This window comes from Rattus norvegicus, chromosome 3, assembly GCF_021556685.1.
Source record: "Rattus norvegicus strain SHRSP/BbbUtx chromosome 3, alternate assembly SHRSP_T2T, whole genome shotgun sequence".
Classification (NCBI taxonomy): Eukaryota; Metazoa; Chordata; class Mammalia; order Rodentia; family Muridae; genus Rattus; species Rattus norvegicus.
The window spans coordinates 54,828,142-54,852,505 of NC_141536.1; the positions used below are offsets into that span (position 1 = coordinate 54,828,142).

The 24,364-nt window shown below is 40.6% G+C and overlaps 1 protein-coding gene across 7 annotated transcripts in view; it reads right to left on the reverse strand.

The window, feature by feature from the left end:
• The window catches only part of Tlk1 (tousled-like kinase 1), a 107,934-nt gene extending 84,042 nt beyond the window's left edge, over nucleotides 1-23,892 (reverse strand). For 2 of the 7 annotated variants that reach the window (XR_015682856.1, XM_087651704.1), the window contains exon 1: nucleotides 22,423-23,021. Coding sequence is in view for 2 of the 7 variants with exons in the window: in NM_001395018.1 (NP_001381947.1) it covers nucleotides 22,423-22,561 (139 nt within the window). In the remaining 5 variants the exon portion in view is untranslated. 7 annotated transcript variants of the gene reach the window in all.
• Between the last annotated feature and the right edge of the window lie 472 nt (nucleotides 23,893-24,364).

Here is a 24,364-nt window from a genome sequence, read left to right on the forward strand (position 1 = left end):
TTTATTTACCTGAAGTAATTGTCTCTGATCATCAGCTAACACAGGCCTAGTCCTGGAAGCTTCCAACCTCTGTGCAATCGTATCTAGGCCTAGGATGTTTTCAGCCTCTGAGAGTTGCTGCTGAATAAGCTCACCCTTCCTAGTTCTTTCAGATCTCTCTGGCTGGCTGGTTCAACTCAGCTGTTCTGCCTCAAACTCCCTCCAAGCTGACTGATTCCATCTGGCTTCTCTCTTGACCTCACCTGAACTGCTCTGCTTGACCTCATACTAACTTTGACAATCTGTTCTAATTTTCCGGTTCATTTTCAATTTCTTTCTTCACCTGTGTCTAGTTTATTTTCTCTTCAACCTGTCTCTGTAAAACTCTCCCAGTAAAACTGCCTCCTACTGTTTTCTTCCCTCTGGGCTGCTCCCGCTTATCTTGCCTCTTCCCTCTCTTTTCCCCTGAGAGTTGGGCATATCCTATACTGTCAAATCTTTCTGATTCATCGCTTTGTCTGCCACTCAATTAGACATCACTTTCAAACACAAGTGTCTCCTACAAACTAACTTTACCTGCATTGCTTGGGATTTAAGGTGTGTACTACTAAGGGGATATCTGTATTACAGGCAGAGGGATTAAAGGTGTGTGCTAAGGGCTGAGCCACACATAACTAAAAAGTTTTGTTTTGTTTTCCAGAAAAAACAATCTCAGGGTTCACAGTGGGATCAAATATCCTGCAACAAGTACCTCCTAATAGTTACAACTTCAAAGTGAAAACAAAAGTTCATGGTGTGACAACGATTGTGTATGTTAACATACTGCTAAATCAAAGAACATGCATAAAAATTCTTATCAATCCAATTCTCAGTTTGAGTTTATTTTTCATAACTAACAATCAAATGTTCAAAACTCATCAAGTTGTCGATTCCCAATGCCCCCCCACCAAAAACAAAAACCAAGTATACATTTTTGAAAAATAAAACCTGAACGTTTTAGAGAAAAAAAAATACTAATTGTTCACCAAAACTGCAAGCCACAAATAATGTAATAAACTTAGAATTTGTGTAACAAACTCAGCATCCTTGCTCTCACTTCGGCTGAAGAAATACGATCTCTCCTGAGTCTGGAGCTGACTGGCCCAGACTGGTTGCCCAGAATCTTCCTGTCTCCAGCTCCCCGGTCCCAGATTACACGACATAGTGCTGCACCAGGTATCCAAACTGAAGACCTCAAGTTTGTAAGGCCAGCACTTTTTAGCCTAATCCTATCCTCAGACGGAATTTTTTGGAGATACTGAATTTGGTTCTCTTTAGAGGTATAAATAAGAAAGGACAAAAGGGAGGTTCACTGTCCGGGCTTCCTTGCTTATCAATACAGCAGTAAGGACGGACGCTCAGGGCTCTGTACTGAGGCAATGACTCACGTGTCCTCAGAGCATGAGATGAGGAGGAGGAAAGGCATGGATGCAGCACAGCATGCACAACTCAAGAGTAAGAAGATGGAAAACTGCTGCTTCTCTGCCATCAACATACAGAACCCTCCTACCCTGGGGACCATTTAACTGACTTATGCTACTATACATAAGCCAGAAGGACAAAACATTGCTTCAACTTGCTACATGAATAATAAAAAAAGAACTTGAAATTATTTTGTCTGGGTACATCATAAAACTTATCACTTACCACTAGTTGATTATGCTACACAGGCAAGGTATGACTGGATAATTCTCTGACACGGGAAAAAATTAATCCTGAATATATTTTTGTAACCCTAGAAAAGCTCCTCATTCCAAGTTGTTATTTATCTTACAGTGTAATTCACTGCTAGCACACTCCTATAACACCCAGAATGGGGATGGAAAGCAGGTGGATCCTAGGTTCCCAGTCAGCTTGGACTTAAAAATGAGACAGTCTCAAAACCATGGAAACTGGGATAGTTAGTGATAAAGCACTTGCCAGCATGCATAAGGCCCGGATGGCTGAATCCTCAGCACTGACAATAATAGTAACTAAAAATAGTAAGGTTTTGAGATGCTGAACATCTCTATTGGCATTCACAGCCAATCAACCCTGCTTCATGTTCTTAACAAGTGTACTTTGTCAGCTCATTGACAAAGGAAAAGACAAACGTGTCTGTTTAAAATGCTGGCTGCCTAAAACAAACAACAGCAACAATATAAAACTAATAAAATACGGTTGGCTTGGGCCAGCAAGACGGTACCGTGGGAGTGAGTAAAGGTACACGCTTCACAAGCCCAACAACAATAATCAGAATCCATATAAAAGCAGATGGAAAAACCAATTCTACAAATTGGTTCCCCAGCTACACTCACAGGAGCGCACGCTAATAATTTAAGTTTAAAAAAATAGTTGGCTGATAATTTAAAAAACAGGCCACAATCTTAGATGTTTCCTTGGCTTAGCCATACATGGCTAAAAGTGCATGAAGATATTCTGGTCCAGCAATTCTACATGCATACATGCAGAGGACTGGAAAAACCAATGTCAGACCCATTTGTGTTCCCATATTTACTGCAACGTTGTCCATAACAGCCAAGACACAGAATCAACCTGTGTCACTCAACAGATAATACATTTTTAAAAGTTGGCATGTGGGGTTGGGGATTTAGCTCAGTGGTAGAGCGCTTGCCTAGCAAGCGCAAGGCCCTGGGTTCAGTCCCCAGCTCCGGAAAAAAAAAAAAAAAGTTGGCATGTATATACAATGGAATACTATTTAGCCTTTTAGAAACATCCATCCCAACAAGCAAGCATGAGCAAACCCACATAAGGCATTTGCTAAGAACCACAAACCAGGCAAAGGAAGACATACCATGTACACGTGGAATCAAACAAGTTTACCTCACAAGAAAGAACAGACTGGGATCGGTTGGGGTGTGGATTGAGGAAATAAATGCTAGTTAAAGCATACAAAGATTCTGTTAAAGTACACCTCACAATAGCATTACTGTAAGAGGTAGAAGCATTGTAAATGTCATTGGTAGAACAATGAATAAACACACTGTAGGACTTCACTAAGCCTAACAAAGAAGAAATTCTGACAGTTGCAGAAATACGGTAAGCCTTTGAAGACATTACACTAAGTAAGCCATAATAAAAAGGATATTAGTGTATAGTGTATGATTTCACTCAAACAGGAGTAGTCAGACTCAGAAACAGAAAGTCCAGTGTGGTGCCAGGAGCTAGGGATAGGGGAGAATGCAGTCATGGGTTTAACACAGGCTTTACAAGATAAAAACAATCTAGAGATAGCTGTTCAACAATAAAACCTCATACACTTGTCAGTACTAAACTCAGAAATGATTAAGACAGTAAACTGCATGTCAAGTATTTCTCACAATTAAATGTTTTAATACAATTAACATACTTGCATTGCTACACCAATAAGAGAGTAAGACTTTTGGTTCTTGACAAACACCTGCTAACCACTAACATCCTTAGAAAAGGAACAACCAGTTTGTTTCATGCATAAAAATCAAATTTCCATGTCCACAGACGGTACTTCATTTTTATACATGGCCAACCCATTTATCATCAATCTGCCCCTGTGCCTACACTGCTACACAAAGAGCAGTTGTACTGATTCTTTCCAAAAAAAAAGGTTTGGGTTGGGGAAGTGCTCAGTTGGTCGAGTGCTCGCCTAATGTGCATGAGGCCCTGGCTTTTATCGCCAACACCACATAAATGGCAGAGTCGTACATACGTGGGAGGGTCAGAAGTTCAAGGTCATCCTGGATACTTATTAAGTTGGCCACCATGCCTGAGTTAATGGAGACCTTGTCTCAAAAGAAAAAAAAAAAAAAGAAAACAAATTACAAAAAGCTGTTTTCAGGTTCCAAAGCACAGTTCAGTGGTTCAGCATGTACAAGACTATGGCTATGGCTATGATTCTCACCCTCTCCACCCACAAAGGTCTGACAACACATCTAATTCCAAAGTTAGGGATAAGATGACCAGAAATAAACTATCAAAAACACTGATTCAATACAGTATATTTTTGAAAAATAAAGTCAATTATAGTTTTTATGTGCCTTTTTTTAACTTTAATCACCAAAAGGTAGACACAAGTATAAGCATACCAAAAATGTTGCACTGTGAACTTTCCATACATGTATATTATATATTTTGCTCATATACCATTCTATACCCTATTACTATCCCAGTCTACTCCCCAAAGCCCTCCATGTTCATGTGTCTTATTTACCTGTGTTTGTAGGTGTTCTAATCTGGGGTTTATGTATAAAAGAAAAAGTGGTATTTGAGTTCTGCTCATTTTTCTTCATATAATGCATTCACTACAGTAGAATTAAAGTCTACTTTGAATACAGTATACCTTTATCTACCCATTGGCTGACATTTAGGCAATCCTATGCATCCTGTCTGTTCTGAATCCAATCACTCACTGATAACCTGGGTGTGTAGGTATCTTTCACATGCTGACCGTTACTCCTTCAAGTGTGTGATCAAGTGCTATAGGAGGAGCGTATGGCAGTTCTAGTTAAGGAAACTCCAGTTCTCCACAATAGCTGAACTATTTAGATTCCCATACACAGTGTCTAAGGGGTTATTCCCTCAAATTCTCCAGTATGTGTTTCCTTTTTTTTTTTCTTCTAATAGGCTGAGGTTGTACCCAGGGTCCCAAATAATGGGCAAGAGCCCCACACCAGACTATGCCTCTGGCTCTTTTACTGTTTAAGTCAGGGTCTTTCAAAGTTGCTCAGGCTGGCCTTGACTTCACTGAATACCTAGGATTATAGTCCTCTGCCACTAGGCCCAGCTGATTTCTCCTCTGATTAGAGTGAAGGTGAAGATAACAGAAGGTTTCTCTTGTTGTTTGAGACAGAGTCCTGCTATGGAGCTGGCTGGCCTGGAACTTGCTATGTAGGCCAAGTAGGCCTTGAACTTGCAGCAATCTTCCTGCCACTGTCTCAACAATGCTGGAATTCCATGTACATTTACCACCAAGTCCTAATAACTAAGAATGCTGCCTGTAGAAACTTCATCAGTAATTAAACCTTTAGGCTTTCCCTATTGAATATAGGCTTTACACTAACCACTAATGCTAAAACCTTATATAGATCTACACAAATTTAAAGTATCTTAAATTCATTCATTCTCATTCTCAATCTCAAAACCAGCAAACATACATGTCAAGAAAGAACTTTTATGAAAAGCTTATATTACTTTCTCATTTTCTTAAATGATGAAAATGGTTAAGACTGGAAATGAGGACTGTCATGTATCACATTCATTTTCAAAGAAATAAAATGCTTATAAAAGTCAGGACTTTAGACAATAATGAAATCTCTCCATATGTAAGAAGGTGATATGATTCATTACATGTCTTCATTATATTCATTATAATCAGCTTCATTATAACTAATCAATGAAGAAAGAGCTATTTACAAATCAATTTTATTGGCATAACTTGGTTGCCCCAAAAATGGTTCACAAAAATCTTAAAAGTATCACTACTTCAAATTAAACGTACAACTCCAGGTAAGCTGACCAGTTTGACATCACTAAAGGCAATCTAAACAAAAGATAAAAGGGAAAAGGGAAATAAAAAAAATATTCAAAAATTGAAAACCAATTTGTGTATTAAAATAGAATGCAGTGGTAGTGCCTCACCTTAGTGATTTTACATAAACTGGACCAATTCTCACTAAGGATCCATGAAAGTCGCTTCCCGATACAGGCAGTGAAGAGCAATTTTATAAATAATGTAGGTAGGTAGGGGTACGTGTATGCATGTATCCATTTTTATAAAGTAGTTTAACTGGTGTCTATATAGGAGATAACATTCCTTCCAGAAAGCCAGGGTTTGCCTAAGGTCAAGTACAGGATAGCATCTCTCAAGCTACTGTTCAGGGGCATCCTGGAGATCCCAAAATACAGCTCTCTGAATAGATTTAAAGCTCACTCCGGAGGAGAAAACACATCCCTGGTCCTGTAAATCTGGCTAAGAGCCACACCTGGAGATCTCACAGGCCCCAGGAGTGAATCTCTAAATGGACACTATAACAAGTTGACTTCTAGACTCTATCTCTACACTCACAGATCAGTACAGCTCTCAGACTTATCAGAGACGCTGCTTTGTGCACTGGAATGGAGAGTGAGGAATGCAAGAGACTCACAACTGGTCAAAGTGCAAAGTGCAGAGTGTCAATGCAGTGCTCAGTTACAAATGAGACAATACCCCACACACACATCCGAAAAAGCAAAATCGAAACAAAATTGTGCTCTTGATGAGGGAGGGAGGAGTAATACTCTAAAATCCTGAGGTTGGGAATGCCCAAGCAAAGCTTCTGAACATAACAGGACAACTGCACCCATCAACTCACAGCAGCTGTGGTTGCCTGCACAAGAACAGAACAAGATCAAGCCAGTCAATGTCTACCATGGAAGAGAGAGGGGCTCAGAAGCCCCGCCCCTAACTGAGTAGCTATGGACACTCAACAGCTTCTGGAGAAGGACCACACTTCAGTGGATGGCCCCATATCATTCGTTGGTAAGTCATTTAGTCAACAACAAAAGCTGACACAAAAAGTGGAAAGGGACAGCATGGATTGAGGGAAATAAAGAGAAAAAGAAAATTAAGAGAAATATTTTTCCAGCACTTGGGGAGCAGAGGAAGATCTCTATGAGTTCAAGGCCAGTCTGGTCTACAGAGCAAGTTCCAGGATGGCCAATGCTACACAGAAAATTCCTGTCCCAACCCCCGACTCCCAAATATATAAACGGAAATTACAAAATGCTTTGAACTGAATAAAATGCAATATCCGTACAAACAAAAAACAAAAACCTATCCACTCAGCACAACAAACACACACACACAACACACACAACACACACACACACACGCACACACACACACATACACACACACAGAGAGCACAACATCAAAATCTAAGAAAGAACAGCGCTGAACTACAGAACTTAAAAGGTTAACTGTGTTTTGAGGGAGGCATTAACCCTCGCGAGAACACTTCAAGAACTACATAAACCCTAATTACACGAGAGGAAGGATTCAGAAATCCCAGAGCTGAATGTTTATCACAGCTTTAAAAAAAAAACCAACAAATTAAACCCAAGAGCTTCAAAGAAAGAGGAGGACAAAACCCAGAACTAGTTCATTTAGGTCCTGGCTTCTAAGATGACCAAGAAGAGAAGGAACACTGGTCCAACCATGGACTGCACACAGCATGTGCTGCAGGTCAAAGCTATGACCAAGTTCATCACCTGAACAGAGCAAAGACTGCTGCTGTTAGGAAGGCTTCTGAAGCATCACCAATGCTTGTATGTCCATGTGAACGTGAACTACTGCATAAAGCTGCCCTTCACATCAGGAAGGACAGGAATCAACACACAAACTGGGAAGGACGAGGACTCTGATGTGTATTTACTGGTTCTGCCCCATGTCCCCAGCCAAAACCCACGTGAAGAACAGTACTGTTTCTAAAACTTTTTACATTTCTTTATTTGGAGAAGAATGTGTGCCACACCACACATGTGGAAGTTACAGGACAATTTGCAGAAACTGGTTCTTTCCTAGGTGTCAAGGATCAAGCTCAAGTGGCTAGGCTTCATGGGTCATCTTGTGGGGTCATCAAGAACTAGACTCTTAAAAATGGAAGAAAAACAATCTTGGGGGAGGGGGAGCAGAATGAAACTAAAACTAAAACAAAAGTCAAGCAAAATGCAAAGAGAAAGAATGAGCAGAGCTGAAAGTTAACTGCTGAGGACTGATTGCTGCTAAAAGACACAGGCAGCAATTACATACCACTTCAGGACAAGGCAGCACCATATTAAAGACAAAAACATAGGAACAACTAAAACTTGAATTTTCCTTTAAAAAAAAAAAAGAGGGGAGAATAAATCCCTAAAAATATGCTTCTGTGTGTCAAAACTGGTACAAAAATGAAAACTTCAAAGAACTCTAAACACATTAACAGAAACTGACACCATTTTTGTAAACGTCTCCAGAAAATGTCCAGACCTAGAGAGCTTGACCAATAAACTATCAAAAGTAAAGGAAAATGTAACACTGTTCTTAGCCTCCTAGAAATAATGGTAAACACAAAATCATTTGTCAATTCATTTTTAGGGAGGAAATGCTACTGTAACACAAAATCTGACAAAGAAATGTATACAAAAGGAAAGTTGCAAATCTGCTTCATGAATATAGGCACAAAATACCTAGTAAAATTATTCAGCAATGTGCATATAAGTAGTAATAATTTCAACACTAGGCTGGAAAGGCAAGGTTGGTTCAATTAAGGCCAGTAGCAATCCCACATTGTAGGAGTTAATCATGTGAGCAGGTTGAGAAGTGTTTTGAGTTAAGGAAAACATCCCTATCCTAAAAGTACTCAGTGCCTGGTACTTAGCACCAAGAGGACTAACTCAGGAAGACCCACCTCAATATTGATGGCATCATCCTAGAGGCTGGAGCCTGGATGAGACAGAGACAAGAAAAAAAGGAAAGTGCATATCTCTTGAGTCTCTCAACACATCACACCTGAGCTCCATGAGCCCAAATAAATCTTCTTTAGAATGTTGTTCTTTCAGGTATGTCACAGTACCCAACACACGCTCTCGCTCTCGCTCTCGCTCGCTCGCTCTCTCTCTCTCTCTCTCTCTCTCTCTCTCTCTCTCTCATGACCTCATTTAAAAGACTTGGAAATTTTTACTTATCTAAATAGATACAGAGCTTTTTTTTTTTTTTTTTTTTTAAATTAACTTGAGTATTTCTTATATACATTTCGAGTGTTATTCCCTTTCCCGGTTTCCGGGCAAACATCCCCCTCCCCCCTCCCCTTCCTTATGGGTGTTCCCCTCCCAACCCTCCCCCCATTGCCGCCCTCCCCCCATAGACTAGTTCACTGGGGGTTCAGTCTTAGCAGGACCCAGGGCTTCCCCTTCCACTGGTGCTCTTACTAGGATATTCATTGCTACCTATGGGGTCAGAGTCCAGGGTCAGTCCATGTATAGTCTTTAGGTAGTGGCTTAGTCCCTGGAAGCTCTGGTTGCTTGGCATTGTTGAGAGCTTTTAATGAAAACACTTATTCATTATTTAAACAAGAGCCATTAATTAGGAACACCAAGGAATTTCCTTCAACTAAAGGTGACAGATCAAATGCCAAAACACCAAATTGAAAAATACTAAAAGACTGCAAAATACAATATAACAGGTCCATTATAACACTTAATTGGTCAACGCAGTAAATCTAGAACAAAAACTACCAACTGCAAAGGATGAAACAATCGCCCTCATTGCCCCTATACGCTGACAGAAATGCAAATGAGCTTGGAAGTAAAAGAATTATAAGCAAGGTTACTAGTTACCAAGTCAACATAAAATATTAACTGTTTCTACATTATCAACAATAAAACAAAAATAATGTCTAAGAAGACATAATTTGTAATCACATTGAAAGGCATAAAACACCTGAAAGTCTAACAATAATTATGTGATCATTATGGAGAAATTATAAATTATTAACAGAAATGGGATACTGCATATATGATTTGGAATACTCATTATTTTTTTAGATGGTCTATAAATTTAATGTGTAATCTCAAATAGGTTGATGGTGTTTTGGTTTGTTTTTACTTTTTTGTAGAATTTTCAGGAGCTAAAATTAACCAATAACAATCCTAAAGAAAAGCAGAAGTCCATACAAATTTTCTATTGCACACTTACAAATTACCACAAGGGTCTCTGTTTAGAGGCTCATAAATATGAAATCAATGGTAACTAGGCTATATCTCTGTCGAGTTGCTCTAAGAGATGTTAAAGGGTGAATCGGAAATATCCCCCTTATGTTTATGTGCTCAGACTCCAGCTGAAAGCTATAGAGTCTTTAAGTCAACCTGGTGGGAACAGCTGCTGTCACACTCTTACCAGCACACGCACAACCACCATGACAGACTATAATCTTCTGAAACTATGCACCAACTCGTTTCCTCTTTCATAAGCTGTTCCTGTCTAGTATCCCAATTACAAGAGTATCATGACAAATATTACAACAGTACAAAAAGTAATGATTATAGAGGAAAACATGCTTCCACATCCATTCAGAATGTAGGCATGACTCAGTTTATAGGCCCAAGGTCCCCATTTCCATGTATTGATTGGGGGTGGGACTTATCTTCTGTGGTTTATCTGCATTTCTAGTTCATATAATCAAATCTTCCTGAGTCAGTTTGAGACCAGCCTCAACTATAAAAGAAGGCCCTGTTTCAAAACTAAACATGGGCAAGGCGGAAAGAAGGGGCTAGCTTTTTCTGACTTCTGGTGTATCTTTTTTTTTTTTTTTCCGGAGCTGGGGACCGAACCCAGGGCCTTGCGCTTGCTAGGCAAGCGCTCTACCACTGAGCTAAATCCCCAGCCCCTTCTGGTGTATCTTAATCTGTTTCTCTTTTCTGCTTCATCATGTCACTTTTTAAAAAGTTTAATAATTTGTAAAAGTCACAAACACCCCTCTGCTGCATATCTAGATTTATAGTCAACTGAATAATCAGAACAAAAGTCGGCAGTAGCTTTAGAATTCTGCCTTACCAAAAAGCAGGCAAGGCTGTTTTGGTAACCATCAAGTTTATTATGACACTGCATTAAGACATATGGTACTCACACGAGAACAAATGACAGTCCACAGACATTTCATATATAAAACTGGTAGCACGATGAAAAACAGCAGGGGACAAGTGAAGCTGGTACAGCAGGGGAGCCTTATGGAATTAAAACCTACTACATCACAGCACACAAAAATCAACCAACAACATAGCTGAAAACACAGGGATGGGACTTCAGAAACTCAGTAAATCAACTGTCCCCTAAAATGTCATACAACTGTGACAAAATTCTGTTTGATAAGGTAACATGAAAAGGTATCTGTGACGCATTTCCTATAAGCCACCTCTATTCCGGTCCTCTTGGCTCACTCAGTGAAGTCCTACTGTAGGAAGGTCTCCAGCTGCTGTCTAGTGGTACAGTTCCCCTGTAGGAGGAGAAGGCTGTTAGCATCTCTCACCATTGCCCACTAGGAAGGCAGAAATTCTACTTCAGGTGCAGCAGAGCACAGAGCAACAACCCTGGGTTCAACTCTCTGACAGGGCAGAGGTTTGTTTTGTCTATGAGAAGTGGGGTGAGAACAGGCTACCATACCCATCAGTGCCCTTCTCCTAAATGAGTGGTGCTACTTCAGCTGCTTCCACTCCTGGCTCAGCTAAAGGTAGGCACAGGCCTGAGGTGGTGATGCACAAAACCAGAAGATACTCAAGTACCGTGTGTGGGCAGCCTTTGTTTCAAACCAACTGGGGAAGTTCATTCCTAAGGGAATTATGAAAAACAATCTTTAGAGGACTTTAAAGAGAAGAGGTAAACTGGCCATTCAATGACAGTAGCAGCTGACAGTTTAACAAGAGAACTGCAGTAAGCCTCTGCAAAGAGAGGTAGTAAAGAGTCCTCTTGGGGTAAGCCCAGCTATAATATAAAAGCCTGGCAGTGCGTGGCTTCTGCCAAAAGGCCTGACTTTTAATTGGGTCAGACTGTGGAGCAATTTAAGCCCTAAGATGTTGATGAAAATAGAGTAATTAGTAGAATCTGACAGCTGAACAACCAAAGTAACCTAGCTAAAAACCAAATGAAGAGATCAAGATACGCTCAAGCAGAGAAGGGCCAGCACAGTAGCCGGCTCTCTGTTTCTGAGACCACTGCAGCCAAGCCCTGCAGCAGATGAACAGATCAGCATCAACAGTTCCGAGCCTGAATTTTCAAAACTTGTGGAGGTTAATTTCCAATAAAATCACTGTGAGGCATTCAAAGGAAGAGAAAAGTGTCAGCCCTATTCAATGGTGAGATGGCTCAAGTATTGGATTAAACAAAGAGCCACGATATTCAAAGAGAAGAAACCATGCTCTAAAGATTAAAGGAAGGTTTTATAACATTGTTTCTTCACATAAAAAAAACAGCAACGAAGAAAAATTATTTAAAAACTAGAATTCTGAAGTTTAACTACAAAATAAGTAGAATTTAAAGTTTCCAAGAAAGTGTGGCAGTCAGGGGGAGCTGGCAGAGGAATGAGCTGGATACAACACTGAGGGTGACAAACTTCCATGAAAGAGCAGGAGTGTCAGAAGAGGTTAATTACATGGACCACTACAGAAGTATAACTCGTCATCTGTATTACAGAGCAAATGTAGCGCACACACTCGTGCACACACACATGTGTCAAGCACATTGGCACATGCTTGTAACTCCATCACTTAGGAGATACAGAGGTAGCTCAGCTCAAATTTTTCTTAGCTACACCCTGAGTTCAAGACAACCTGACCACATGCCTCTTATGTGGCAGAAACATGAGAACAAACAAAAGTAACATAGGTTCAAACTTCAATTAAGTATAGAAATGAAACAAAATAAATATATTCAAAAGAAATGAACATAAGTAAAAATGTTAATAAACTTAGTTTAATAGTAGTAAATATATGTGTATTCTTTTTATCTCAATTACTTTAAGAAGCACTTTAAACTGTATGAATTACTGTAGCCAGCACTTAATGAACTTTTGCAGCCATACACATTAAGGTTAATACATGTAACAAGTTTGGGGAAAATGGATATATTTAAAGATTCTGATACACTACAATATACAATATAAACCCTAGTAAGATCACTAAAGAATATTTTTAAATTAATAACACATTCATTTAATGCCAAACCAGAAGGAAAAAGCAAAATGGCAGACATAAATCAAAGCATGGTCCCTAAATGCTCCATAGTGAGACTGTCTGTGTGTGAGAGAGAGGGGGCTGGGGCAATGATTTACTTTGGCTAACAGTTTGAGGATAGTTCATCATGACAGACAAGGCATGGTGGAGTTCACAGTGGTAAGAGTTTGTGGCTGGAACTCCTCACAAGTTGGCAGACCAGAAAGAAGGAAACTCTGGTGTCAAGTTGACAAAACAATCAGGACAAACACTCTCAACAAACCATATATTCTATAAACAAACATCAACCATTGAAAATTACTTAAAGTATACAAAAAATGTCCTACAAGTACAGTGGAATTAAATTAGAAATCAATTACAGAGGCACTTTGGGGAATCCCCAATCACTTAGAAATTAGCATACTCTTGGGGTTGGTGATTTAGCTCAGTGGTAGAGCGCTTGCCTAGGAAGCACAAGGCCCTGGGTTCAGTCCCCAGCTCCAAAAAAGAGAACAAAAAAAAAAAAAAAAAAAAAAAAAAAAAAAAAAGAACACTGTGAGAACTAAGCAGTGGTGCCAAAAGGAAGCAAAGGCAAATGATCTTTGTGAGTTTGTTTGGTCTACAGAGCCAGTCCTAAGACAGCCAGGGCTACTGAGAGAAACACTTGTCTTTAAAAACAATTTGCTTAGCAAGTGCATTTGTCTACCAGTATCACACAAAAGGAACATTATTAATAACAATCAATTATTCTTAATCATTAGCATATATTAAATTCCATGTAAACAATATATTTTTATCTTATAACTTTTATATATTTATATAATAAACATAATTATATACTATATAGAATATAGAAAACCATAATTTTTATAGAAATACTTGAGAAATGAATGTGAACTAGTATCAGTAATTTACATTACAAATACCAGTGGGAACCAACTAGAGGTGAACTGTATGTGAGTTTATTTGTATAAAGTTGATACAAAAAGGAACTTAACCATATCAGAAAAACGCAGAGAACAACACAGAGAAAGCTGTACCTAGAGGAAGGTGAGCGTTTATGTCTTCTGTGAGTAGCAGTCACAGGTCAGAGTCTATAATGATTCACTGAACATTACTTTGTGAGCATCTCTGTACATAATGCTTTAGCTGAAAGGTAACACACTACACAACTTTAAAAACAAAATGAACTGAATTACAACAAGAATATTTGAACCTTAGAAACTGATAATTTTTAGGGGCTTAAACACTTTAAAATGTCACCAAGAAGAATTGGAGCTGAATTCAATAAAGGTGGGAAATATAAAAGTAGGTAAAGGGAAAATGTGAGAAAGTAACTGCTTCTATCTGATGTAGAAAGGGGTGACATCAATACCATTTATTCTAATGTCTGAGATACAGAAGTTAAGAAAAACTGATAATAGGATTTTGATAGAAAAATCAATTAAACCCAATTTCAATAGTGATTAAGATCTACCATCTGAAACAAGACAACATTTAGCAGCAGTTAAATTTCTCTTCTCTAGAGGGCATTTTGTTCAGACCTCTGCAACAGAAGTTCAATTACCTTCCTCCCCACTGTTTTAAAGAAGTGAACTTGCCTCACTGGACAGGGGCTGTGCCTCCTCAATCTCCAGCTGTTCTAACTGGAACCGAAGCACTAGTCAGGACTACAGCCTATGGATCCTAAGCACTAGCCAGCCCTTCAGCCTATGGACCCTAAGCACTAGCCAGCCCTTCAGCCTATGGACCCTAAGCACTAGCCAGCCCTTCAGCCTATGGACCCTAAGCACTAGCCAGCCCTTCAGCCTATGGACCCTAAGCACTAGCCAGCCCTACAGCCTACTCATCCTTTTTGCTTAAGTTTATTTGGAGCAACCAAATAACCGATGAATGTAACAGCTTGCTGTAACACATACCATCGTTCCATGTTAATTCATGTTTACAACAGAAGTCAACGTTGGTAACTCACAGATTACCCAGCCCACCTTTGCAAGCTAGTCTTCCTCATTAGATACACCCAAGTTCCTCAAGGACAGGACTGACTCTGATGTATCTTTATTTCTCAGAACTAGGCTCCAGTTTGAAAACTACTTGCTAATAAGTTTGAAAAACAATCTTGGGGGAGGGGGAGCAGAATGAAACTAAAACTAAAACAAAAGTCAAGCAAAATGCAAAGAGAAAGAATGAGCAGAGCTGAAAGTTAACTGCTGAGGACTGATTGCTGCTAAAAGACACAGGCAGCAATTACATACCACTTCAGGACAAGGCAGCACCATATTAAAGACAAAAACATAGGAACAACTAAAACTTGAATTTTCCTTTAAAAAAAAAAAAAGAGGGGAGAATAAATCCCTAAAAATATGCTTCTGTGTGTCAAAACTGGTACAAAAATGAAAACTTCAAAGAACTCTAAACACATTAACAGAAACTGACACCATTTTTGTAAACGTCTCCAGAAAATGTCCAGACCTAGAGAGCTTGACCAATAAACTATCAAAAGTAAAGGAAAATGTAACACTGTTCTTAGCCTCCTAGAAATAATGGTAAACACAAAATCATTTGTCAATTCATTTTTAGGGAGGAAATGCTACTGTAACACAAAATCTGACAAAGAAATGTATACAAAAGGAAAGTTGCAAATCTGCTTCATGAATATAGGCACAAAATACCTAGTAAAATTATTCAGCAATGTGCATATAAGTAGTAATAATTTCAACACTAGGCTGGAAAGGCAAGGTTGGTTCAATTAAGGCCAGTAGCAATCCCACAGTGCCACAAAGCACTACAGCTTAGTCCAGAGCCTCAGCCACCGGACAACACAGACTTCACAAGGGGTTGCTCCTCCTCTCCCCTTTACAAGGAAAATGCTTTGTTCAAGTTCATCTGCTACAGCCAGAGAAGGCGATCAGGCCAAAAATTAAGATAAATTGAACTTCAAATTAGATTATCAAACATGAAGATATTTTTCTATTAATATCTCTCTAACATTTTCCATGAGTGTTCTAAATGTATCTTCTTTAAAAAGCAGCATGTACCATTAGCACAGCTGACCCAGCTTTCTAAACCAGGGAGAGGGAGGCTGATTCTATCTTCATGCCCGTATAACAGTCATACCAAAAAGTTAACCAAAGTTTACTTGTAAACTGAATAAACCTTAAAAAAGATGGCTTTGTATTTAAAAATGGGGGAGGGAAAGGAACCCATGAAATTACTCAAAACCACCTTTTAGGCACTACATTAGTGATTATACCCAGAGTCTCACTTCTGTCCCAGCCTGTCATGGATTACCAGGTCAGACTGGGCACATGCCTTTACCTTTCTGCTTCAGTGTTCTTACCTGCAAATGAGAATAACTGAACAGAACTCTGTAGCATGAGAGTAAGTGAACTAGTATAGGCAGACTCAAAATCTAATTATTTTATTATTATTCATGTGTCACCTCTAGCCTAGAGCCAAACCAAGGGTACAGGCTGAGATACACTCCAGAAATACTTTCCGAGGAGCAACCAACTCATTGTCTTCCTATGTTTACTTACATAACTTTTTGCATATTCCAAAGTGTTTTGATATATAAATCATTTTTAAAAACAAGACTATCTAACACACTCCTCGCAGTGCTCATCAACTTAAATAGCAAGGACTTGTTAACAATACTAAGTGCACGAGCTAAGGCTCACTGCTTGGCTAGGCCATGAACTCTCATCCCACTACCTTAGCCTTTCAAGAATCTTGTTTTTAGTTGATAGGGACCCACTATGTAGCCCAGTGGGAGACGGCATGTGTATACTACATTTGTTCTTCACTAGAATTTTTTTAGCTGGAAGAGACATACCAATGCCTCTAATTACCCTCAACTATGAACAATCCCAGATATATTTTATATTTAAAATACTGTTTGCAAAGTGTAAAAGAAAAACCACAAACCTAAAAGTAAGAAATCTGAATTTTGGACTCAACTTTCTTACAGTGAAAGCCCAGGCAAATTATCTGTATTCCCTCAACTGAAAAATGAAAGGTATGTACTAGATTGCTTGCATAGTACCTTGCAACTCTATGGTCCTCACTCATTTTATGAAACTGAAGCAGAGATAAGCACCTTGTCCAGGTCACACAGGTAAAATTAACAGCACAGAAGAGACTACCATCGGTCACCTCTTATATACCACACTACTTCTCCCTCTCAACACTACCATTTCAGCCTGGGAAGGCACAAGCAGGTAACCCCATTCAAAGCTCATCCCTGTAGAGCGCTTACCAAGGAAGCGCAAGGCCCTGGGTTCGGTCCCCAGCTCCGAAAAAAAGAACCAAAAAAAAAGCAGCTCATCCCTATCTACACAGCTGCTTTGGGTCAGTATGGACTGTCTCAAAACAAACCAAAAGCCACAAATGAACAAACATAGAAATATACCACTACTCTAAATGTTTTCATATTATAAATCTAAAGTATTTATTAAATAAATCATGTATTTTAAAAATGGACTTTAAGTGAAGTCTCAAGCTGGTGGTGAGATACATTTACTAAATTCACCTCACCAAAGTTAGGAGAGGGGCTGAAGAGGTGGCTCATAGGTTAACAGCGCTTGCTATGCAATTGGGACCAGACTTTCCCAGGACCCATATAACAAGCTAGGTGAAAGACAGTAACTCTAACTCTGACAAACTGGCTTCTGCACGCACAGATGTGCACGTCTGCCCACCACCTCTCCAATGAGCAAGCATTCACAAAGACAATGACACATATAAATAAATCTTTTAAAAATGTTAAAGAGAATTTAAGTCTAACTTCCAACACCTAAAAACCCCAAATACAGAAGATTATGTTCCATACAAAATTAAAAAAATGAACCGTTGTAAGTAGTATTACAAGTACAACCCTCAGAATACAAAATTAAAATTCTTGATTTTATTTTATATCCAAGTCATTATTTAATATGCATTGTTTAATTCAAGAGAGATCAATTTAAACATTTTCCCCCATGTTTCCTCATTTCTGACTATATCTTTGACATTAAACAGCTTAAGCATATTACTTCTAAAACCATATAAGCTATTACAAACAAAAGACTAGACTATATTGATAATTTCTCTTTCAAAATTGAAAACTGGCCCCCCAAAGTATTCTAAAATCCAGTGCTCACTGTATTCTACTCTACTAAGTTGTCCCATTAGCAGTACTCAGTTCCCTAAATGTCTTCAAGCTTATTATACTTTACAGGGAACTTAGCAACATTTCAACAAGACTGATCCTGTTGACTCCAGAAAATCCTCAGAGGAAAATCACAACAAAATGCAGAATAATAATAAAACCAACAGTAGTATCATATTACTGACTTGAGACCATCTGAAACATTCAGAGTATATGAGTACAGTTTAACTATAATTAGGGATTCTTAAAGAAAAGATGCCAGAATGTTTATATTTTTAAAGTAGATGGAACCATATCATGTTAAATCCAAGAGCACCCAATCTAAGAGTCTAAATTCCCCCACGAAAATGTCTCTGTAGTCTGCACTGCATTCTTCAGAGTTAAATGCTTCTTCCCACTGTTGGACAAGCTCGGCGGTTTAGCAGCTACATAGTTCTTCCGTTCTTGTTCAAAATTTGCACTAGCTTTTTTCACCTTGCTGAACTAGCTCTGCTCTTTCTAGACTAGGAGAATGAATCTACTTTCCATTAATGTTTCTGAAATATATGTCTCCCATGTGTCTTCCATTCTTCAGCTTTCACTAGGCTGAATATATGGCCCAGTGACTTTCTAGGGAGTAGTTTTAGAGTATAAAGTAGTCCACATTGCCAGTAACCTTTTAAAAAATTCTGCCACTTGTAGTTTTTGGTGTCTTATCAGGGAACAGTCATTCTGAAAAGGCTAAGTACTTCATACATCTCAATCACAACGTATCACAACAGATACAAAGCAGGAGCAAATTCCAGCTGTTCTTCCAGTAAGCCAAAAAGAAATCATATGTAAAACTATAAAATACCACTAACTATGCTATTTTTTTTCAATTTTTCAATTTTAGAATGTAATTTTTTTTACAAAATTTCACTTAACATGTAACTAGCTTATTATATTTAAAATTAATTAAAACTTTTGAAATTCTCAGTTTTAATACGGCAAGCATTAATAAATAACTCACATAAAAATGATCTTTTGGAGATCCTTAGTAATGTTAAATAAAGGAATGCTAAGACCAAAAAGTTTATAAAAGCATAGCATCTCTCAGATTTCCAGACCTCTAGGCTAGGTTTTCTTTTCTCTTGCTCTAATGTATACTGATTCTTAAGTTAGACCCTAAAAGATACACACCCTGTCCTCCTCTAGCTAGTGATTTCAAGGAATTGCAAGCCCACATCTTATTAACATCTCCCTAGAAGAATAACACTTATTTTTCTAAGGACCACAGTCTTCAAACACAGAAATTTGTCTGAAACCAGCAACTTAGCTGCTCTGTGATACTGTCCATCACTAATACTTTCATTATTCACAAAAAAGTAGTTATAACTAGCAAGACTGAGGAGAAAAGAATATTTTGAACAATCATTTGATTTTTAGCAATAATGAATTCAAAAAGTAACCATATGTTAACATGCAAAAAACAAAGTATAAAACTGAAGTCTGTTTATTTAGCCATCTAGGTTACTAGATTTTAACAGATCTTTCCTTGAAATTGCCCCTCCACCCACTTTTCTTTTGTTGTAGTCCTTTGAGACAGGATCTCTCTGTGTAGCCCTGGCTGTCCTGGAACTCACTATGTAGACTAACAGCTCAGCCTCACCGCCAGAGTGCTGGGATTAAGGCTGGGATTAAGGCCCAACTGAAATCTTAAACTGCCTAACTCTCCACCTCTTAATAACAGTATTATAGGCGACAAAATGGGTTGGAGATTACAGGTTCAAAAGATCCAGCAGAAACCCTGCTGAGCACGTATGAGCAATCCTCCAAATTAATAAACAAAACAAGAAAAAATCTGGACTCAGAGCAAAGAAAACAATCTATCTACATGCCTCTTAAAAATACTGAAGGTTATCTCACACCTTTAATCTTCAAGATAACTTTTACAGACATGTATGGCGTATCTTTAACCTCTTTCAATGTTTAATTCACTTAAAAGAAGTTCACGGAGGGCTCAAGACGTGGCTGTGCACATCCTTGCTGCTCTTACAGAGCACTCACACCGCAACTTACAACCCTCTCTAAGACCTGTTCCAGGGGATCCAAAACCCTCTTCTGAGCTCCTGGGCACGAGGCATGCATATGGGCTATATGCATAAATGCAGACAAAACACTCATATACATGAAATTTAAATTTTAAAGATAACTAACTGACAAAAGAGTTCATAAACATACATGTACCTAAACATCTTTGGAACTAAACATTTTTCTGTGATTGCAAGTTAATTTGGTTCAGGTTTTCAAGAAACAAAGCTTAGACTCTTCTTGACACAGTCACTCAATGCTGCCAATCAATTTCCATCAGCATTTCTTAGTCCTCACTAGTCCTCCCTTGAAGTCAGAAAGTTCCTAAACTTAAGTTTATGCAGCATATTAACACATATAGCTGCAAAAGATACTAAACTCCTGTAACAAAAGCTGGGACTCCACTCAATGATAAACATCTTCATCTTGATCCTTGGGGACTTCCAATAGATAATTCCTGTAGACAATGGTAAAATTTAAGAACATGGTGCCAAGCCTCAAAATGAATGGGGGTTGGGAGTTGGTTAAGAGTTTTAATTTGCATGGTTAGTAAAAAAGAAATGACCTTGTAATTATGAGGGCTGGGGTGTAGCCTTGTAGTACAGCACGCTGGCCCACTTTAAGGTTCTACAGGAAAGCAGAAAAGGAAGGAAAATTTGGTGTCAAGTGTAACTTTCACAAGAGCATATCCCATGGTTTCAAGTACTAACTAGGACTCACTATTTTAGGCTAACAACAAAAAACAAAACCCAATTTAAAAAAAAAAAAAAACTGCTGAGGGAGGGGAGCAGGATTTCTGGTTATTTGGAAGTTTGAATTAAATTATTCAAACCACTCAGAATTTTTCCTCATCAGGGAGGGTGCAGAACAGCACACCTAGGATGGTAAAATTAGCTACGGGCTGACCTTCCTTAGAAACTCCATCTGAATTTGGTGGCTGCCAAATTCTCAGGACTGATAACAGAAGTCAACTGTTAAACCAACAACATGCACTCAGCAGATTATCACATACGGGTCCTGGCTCATAGTAATGGCTCAATAAACACTTGAGAAATCAATGAGGAATTATTTTTTTCAAAGGTATAGGACTCTAGAAACCAAGATAGTGTTTCGAAACTCACACTATCATTAGGCATCTTAATGAAACTACAAAGTGGAAACAGCTACAAGCACCAACTGCCCTATTTACAAAACGCACTTTAAACAATTTCCTTACAAATTTTCAAGTTTATACATGTACACAAACATAAATTTTCAAGCACAGAAGGAAAACTCGGATTAATTTAAGTCACTCAATAAATAAGCTCTTATCTTCCATTAATGAAAAATCAGTGTCAGGGTGAGATGAAAGGGGAAAATGTCTGTCAATGTATTCGGCATGTTTAATGGATGCCATAAATCAAATCTTCCCATGAATTTTCTAGAGCATATTCACGTCAATCTTTGAGCCTATTGTCACTTTCACACATGCTCACGGGAACAAAATGACAAAGAATGCTATGTCTCAACCACTGGATCCGGGCAAGAAATATTTGATTAGCAATTATCAAGGTTATGGATAATAAGTATAGACATATTTTCAAATTACAATAATCCTAATGACTCATAAATATAAGGTCTAAATTTCTTTACGAGATTTACTAGACTGCTGGACTTCCAAACGTTTTCTTCTCCTCTTTTTAAAGGTGCTGATAATCTCCTTGTGCGAGACAACCGGGAGCGAACAACCCATTTACCGATTGCTAACGAATTAAGCTACGCATTTTCCAGACAAAAGCGAGTTAGAAAAGATCCGATGCAAATTTATTCTTTCCTGGTAAACGAGTATTCTCCCACATTCCATTTTATGGAGTATACTTAAAGTTAAATGCAGCAAGTTCATTTTTTAGTCAAAAGCACTAGGTGCCTTACTGGCTGTGTGACTGCTACATCTGGTGGCAGAACACTTGCATGCAAGGAGCCAGAAAACTTAGAAAACAATTGTAACCGATCTCGGTGCGTGTTTTGCAGGAACCTTCAAGCAAGAATTTCCATAAAACCCCACCACCCCTGGCAGAGAGGAACACGAGCCTACTTGCACCCACGAGCATAACGTACAAACACGCAGGAGTCGATGGCGAAGGAAGGAAAGTTGCAACCATCTGGAGGGGTGGCACGAGCTGCCTTGCCCACGAGTCGGTCTGCCGTTGGGATCGCTCTAGGGGCCGCGCTGGGGATCCGAATCGGACCCGAGGCAGCCCGGAGCACGCTGGCGGCGGGCGAGGGGCATCCTACCGGTCCCGGCGGTCGGGCTTGCGGCGCGGGGACCGCCTCTATGGGAGGAGTGCGGACTAGGGGAGGGGGCTCGCGCGCCAAGGCTGCACCGCGAGGGCAATCCCACCCGAGCCCCAAGGCCGGGAGGCTCAGGGAGCAAGGGCAGGCCTCCCGCCCGCGAACCGCCATCCCCCACCCCAGCCCGGGGTCCGCGCGGGCCGAGGGAGCCCGCGGGAGGGCGCGGTGGCGCTTACCTTCCCTGGGCCTCCCGGATGGCGGCGTGTGATTCAGCAGGGACCTGGCCGCTGCCGCCGAGCCTGGGGTTGGAGACGTGGAGAGCCGGGACCAAGATGGCGGCCCCTCCAAACTTCCACTGCTACTTTGGACACTCATCAAGCTACTTTCTGGGAGCCCGACTCCCCCCCTGCGACGGCGGCGGCACCGGCACCCGCCTCCGTCATGGCGGGGGCCGCGCTGAGGGCGAGCGCGGGCGCGAGGGCTGGGAGGGGAGCGCCGCGCCGCCGAGGGAGCGCGCCGGGCGGAGGGCAGGCGGGGAGGGCAGCGCTGAGGGGAGGCAAGTGGCCGGGGCCGCGGGGCCGGGGCCGGAGCGCGGGCGGAGCGCGGACCGCGCCGACCGAGGCCACTTCCGCGGGCGGAACCTGCCGGCACCTCTGCAGTGCGTCGGGCCCCGGCGTCGCCCGGGCGGCGGCGGGCGGTGGGTGGCGGCTGAGGCGGCGGGGTAACCTCTGCATCAGTTACGGGCGGCGGCGGCGGCGGCGTCACGCGCCGCCAATGCAAACACTATCGCGAGGCTCCTGCGCCTCCGGTAGCGGCGGCGGCGGCGGCGGCGGCCGCGGGGCCGGCAGGGGGGAGGGGGAGGGCCCTGCCCGGGCGGGGCGAGGGCGGGGAGGGCGCGAGCGCGCAGGGAGGCGCGGGGAGACGAGTCGCGTGCGCGGGGCCGGCCGGAGGGAGGCGCGCCCCCGCTGCCACCTGCCTCCCCCTCGCCGCGGCGCGCCTGCTCCGAAGCGCGCCCCACACCCAGCCTGCCCGAGACGCCTCTGCTCTCGCCCGGCTCCGGAGTCTCAAAATGGAACTGAAAAGTTGAGAGTTGCCTCTTGCCCCTCAGAAGGAAAAAGGAAAAAAAAAAAAAAAAAAAACCAAAAAAAACAAAAAACAAAAAAACCAACAACAGTGTGCACTTACAGGTCTGCAGAACAGGAGTCGTCACGGAATTTAGAAAAGAAAAAAAAAAAAACCCTAAGAAAATAAAACTTTCCTTAAAAACAATCTATCAAAGGAATTGAGAAATCCTACCGGTGGGGTAGCCCATGTGTATAGTAGAGCTGTTCTTTGTTTTCACAGAAGTGGAAAATCTAAATAGAAAATATTGACTACTGAATTCACATTTCAAAAAAAACTATAGTGTTCATCTTGAAGGTATGGTTTCTAGAAATTTCCAGTTTCTGGTGCCGCTGTTGAGTATTGACGTCGAATTCCCCAAACAAATTACAGTATTTGTTAAAATTTATAGATAGAGCGTAGCTTTCTGCACGCCCACGTACACACACCAGCGATTGGCCATCTTGTTCATAAAAGAACAGTCTAGTAGTCCAGGAAAAATACGGCAAGGTTATTGCTCTCTTTAAACAACCAAATTGAATAGAACACTGAAAAGATTATGCTATAGAGCAACTGTGCCGGCATAAGGAAATGACATGATTACCAGGGGAACAAAAATGTCATTTCTATTTTTTATTTTTATGACTTTGCATTTCTCATAGTAATGTTTTCTTCAGATAAACTATCATTAGAGCCTTGGTTGTCAGCTATGCCAGAAGTCACTGGAGTGTCCCTGTGCTTCAGATTCTTCTGTTCTCAGTCACATTCTGCTTTTGAAACCTAAGAACTGTCACACATTGAACAACGAACGTTATTGACAATGAATGGGCTCACTGTAAAGTGCGTGGCTTTGGGTCCCACGCTAGGGTGTACACAGCTCTGAAGCCCCCTGTACAATCAGTAGCAAACATCTATTGCCCACCCAGCTCCCGTCCACCTACCCCTTTGAGGTTCCTCCCTGCTCTACCTCCATCCCCCTCAGAACCACACTTCTGCTTTCCATGCTACAGAGTAATTTGGATTTTCCTGAATTTTAGATGAAGCGTCCAGTGTTTATTCTGGATATAAAATGGTTTC